General features: G+C 34.0%; 1 protein-coding gene across 1 annotated transcript in view; it reads right to left on the reverse strand.

Moving 5' to 3' along the window:
* Positions 1-678, reverse strand: part of LOC111084052 (melanoma-associated antigen C1-like) — a gene marked incomplete at its 5' end in the record, with an annotated part of 2,906 nt that extends 2,228 nt beyond the window's left edge. Inside the window, one exon of the mRNA XM_022380832.1 lies at positions 267-678. Within this exon, the coding sequence (XP_022236540.1) occupies positions 267-678 (412 nt within the window). The remainder of the gene's footprint in view (positions 1-266) is intronic.
* Positions 679-3,294: the final 2,616 nt, after the last annotated feature.

The following is a 3,294-nucleotide window of genomic DNA, read 5'->3' on the forward strand; positions in this document are numbered from 1 at the left end:
CTCCTCTATGGAAACAGGAGATTCTTTAAAATGTTCTTTCTCCTCTATGGAAACAGGAGATTCTTTAAAATGTTCTTTATCCTCTATGGAAACAGGAGATTCTCCAAAATGTTTTTCATCCTCTATGGAAACAGGAGATTCTCTAAAATGTTCTTTATCCTCTATGGAAACAGGAGATTCTCTAAAATGTTTTTCATCCTCTATGGAAACAGGAGATTCTCTAAAAAGTTCTTTATCCTCTATGGAAACAGGAGATTCTCTAAAATGTTCTTTATCCTCTATGGAAACAGGAAATTCTCTAAAATGTTTTTCATCCTCTATGGAAACAGGAGATTCTCTAAAATGTTCTTTATCCTCTATAGAAACAGGAAATTCTCTAAAATGTTCTTTATCCTCTATAGAAACAGGAGATTCTCTAAAATGTTCTTTATCCTCTATGGAAACAGGAGATTCTCTAAAATGTTTTTCATCCTCTATGGAAACAGGAGATTCTCTAAAATGTTCTTTATCCTCTATAGAAACAGGAAATTCTCTAAAATGTTCTTTATCCTCTATAGAAACAGGAGATTCTCTAAAATGTTTTTCATCCTCTATGGAAACAGGAGATTCTCTAAAATGTTCTTTATCCAATTTTATTATTTTAGATTCCTGCCAAACGAATGTTGAGCTAGTTCCGCACTAACAATATCATTAAAATAACATTCACATGACACCTACAGATGAAACTACATAGTGCAAAGTCTGTAACTAATCAACATTTCTAAGTTAACCTGTATACCACTTATGAGTCACATTTTCTAGAGACTGTTTAAACAAAACTTGGATAAACACAACTGTACAGTCCGTCATCAGTACAAAGATGGTGATGAGGAAGCAATGGGGTTACATTTTTTATTATTTTTCCTGGACCTCCCAATAAAAATCATTGATTTTTCAGGATTTCCAGTACTGAAAAGCTGCTTACGTAATTCCATGACCTGCAATAACCCTAGGGGTGAAACACCAGAATTACTGGACAAAGATTATTGAAGATAAATTGAATTTAAAATCATGTCAGTATTCTACAGGACGATAAAATATACATTAGGTCATCAAGAAATTAATGTCACATTTTGGAACACTAACTACCCCCCCCAAAAAAAAACATACATCACGTATAATGTGTAAAGTTTAGTATACTCTAATCCCTTATAGTGATGGCACACGATCAGACACACATTCAGCATGTAATGCTGTTTGAATACAAGAAGAGAAACAACGCCCCTGTAGCCACAAAGAATATCAAAGAAGTTTATTGAAATGTTTTTGAACGTTTGTAAGTGTCAACGATGGTTCAGCAAATTTCATTCAGGTGACTTTAGACTTAAAAACTGTGACGGCAGGGGCCGACATGTTGGAATTGATATTGATGCTCTGAAGACGCTTGTTGAGTCTAACCCCAAGCAACACACTTGTGAAATGGCCCTAAAATTGCATGTCTCTCATGAAACAATACGTAAACATCTAAGGAATATGGGAAAACTTCATGAAGAAGGCATTTGGGTGCCTCACAAACTCTCTGATGATCATCGTTTCCAACGTGTGAATGTTGCTTCATCTTTTCTGGTGCGTAAGAACCATTTTTGGACATAATTGCCATCTGTGATGAAAAACTGATTCTCTATGCAAATATTAAATGCCAAAACCTGGACCCCATTTGGTGGAACATCAAAGGAGTAATTCATTTCGAACTTTTCAATCCACAGTGAATTGTCAATGCAGAGATCTATAGTCAGCAACTGGAACGTTTAAATCAAGCCCTTCGCTCGTCAATCGGAAAGGTGTTGTTCTTCTCCACGACAATGCATGTCCACATGTGGCACATTTTACGCAACACATGATTATGTAGTTGGGTTTGGAAATTCTCCAGATATGGCCCCATTAGATTACCATCTTTTTTGTTCACTGCAACACCATCTTAATGGGAAAACGTATGCAAATGTGGAAGGTGTTAAAGAGGTCATCGACATGTTTTTTGCTTCAAAATCAAGTGATTTCTTTAATCAGGGCATTAACAACCTGACTGTAAGATGGAAAAGCATCATCGATAAGAATGGAGACTTTCATTTAATAAATGTTTTGTTTTGATATATAAGTTGTTCGGGTTTTTTTTTCATCTAAAAAAAAGCGGCATTAATTTCTTGACGACCTAATACACATACACAAGCAACGAACAAAAGATAAACAAAACCTGCAGTAAAGATATTAACAATAAATGGCTAGAAAATCGTTGTCAAGGTTGATCAACCCAAATCAGGTAAAAACTCAAGTTATTGACACATCAGTGTTATATTTTTATACTTTTAAATATAGTTAACATTATTTCATTTTAATTTAAACACATATGCATAAATGTCGCACCTGGATGGCTGCACTTTTATATCACAAAACCTAAATGTTCATAATAGAGACAAACATAACTTTTCCAAAAGACACATCATCGTCTAATTAGATTTTTGGGAGAGAACTAGAGGAAACATATATAGATCTTCTTAGAGTGAATAGTACCTCCAAAATTTATAAAAAAAAATATTATTTGATAAAACTAGATACACCTGGAAAGCAAATGTTTAGTAAATAAGTTGTTTTTATATACAATTTTACTGGAGATGCACTTACTCGTAAATCTTATAAATCAATTCAACACAAATATGTCAACACCTATAAATCTGTTTTGAAAGCTACAAACTTTTTAAAATCGAAAACTAAAAAACAAACAAAAAACAACAACACGTAATGTGAAATAATCCAATGCTTTTCTCTTCACTAAAGAAAAAGGTGTCTTGTGGTGATATCACTTAATTAAAATAAGTGTTACGTGGTGATATCACTTAATTAAAACAGATTTCAAAGCGTGAACAACGTATCAATCAACGGCGCCAAATCTCCTAAAAGTTTGAATTAAACTGAGAAAGGAGGAGCTTGAAGTCTGTTCTGCGATATAAACTGGGAGTTCAAGGAACTTTTGGGTTGTTTACAACCCATTACAAGTCAAAACAGCTGAGAGACGTTATTTTCAAGTTTTTTGGGAAAAAGAACAGCGACAAGGCAGGATTAGTAGATGCCGACAAACTATAAAGGGTGTTGGAGTAATACTTTTATACAAAATTGCTCACATTTATCAACAGAATCAGAAGTTAGCGAACTATATCAAGCTCTACAGGGAAAGAAGGGAGGTATCTAGGGAGTGATAACATCAGCCACAGCGTTCTTGATTTTGTAAGTCTTAACTGAAAATAAAACAAGGTTTTGTTT

Source organism: Limulus polyphemus, unplaced genomic scaffold (assembly GCF_000517525.1).
Source record: "Limulus polyphemus unplaced genomic scaffold, Limulus_polyphemus-2.1.2 Scaffold13108, whole genome shotgun sequence".
Lineage (NCBI taxonomy): Eukaryota > Metazoa > Arthropoda > Merostomata > Xiphosura > Limulidae > Limulus > Limulus polyphemus.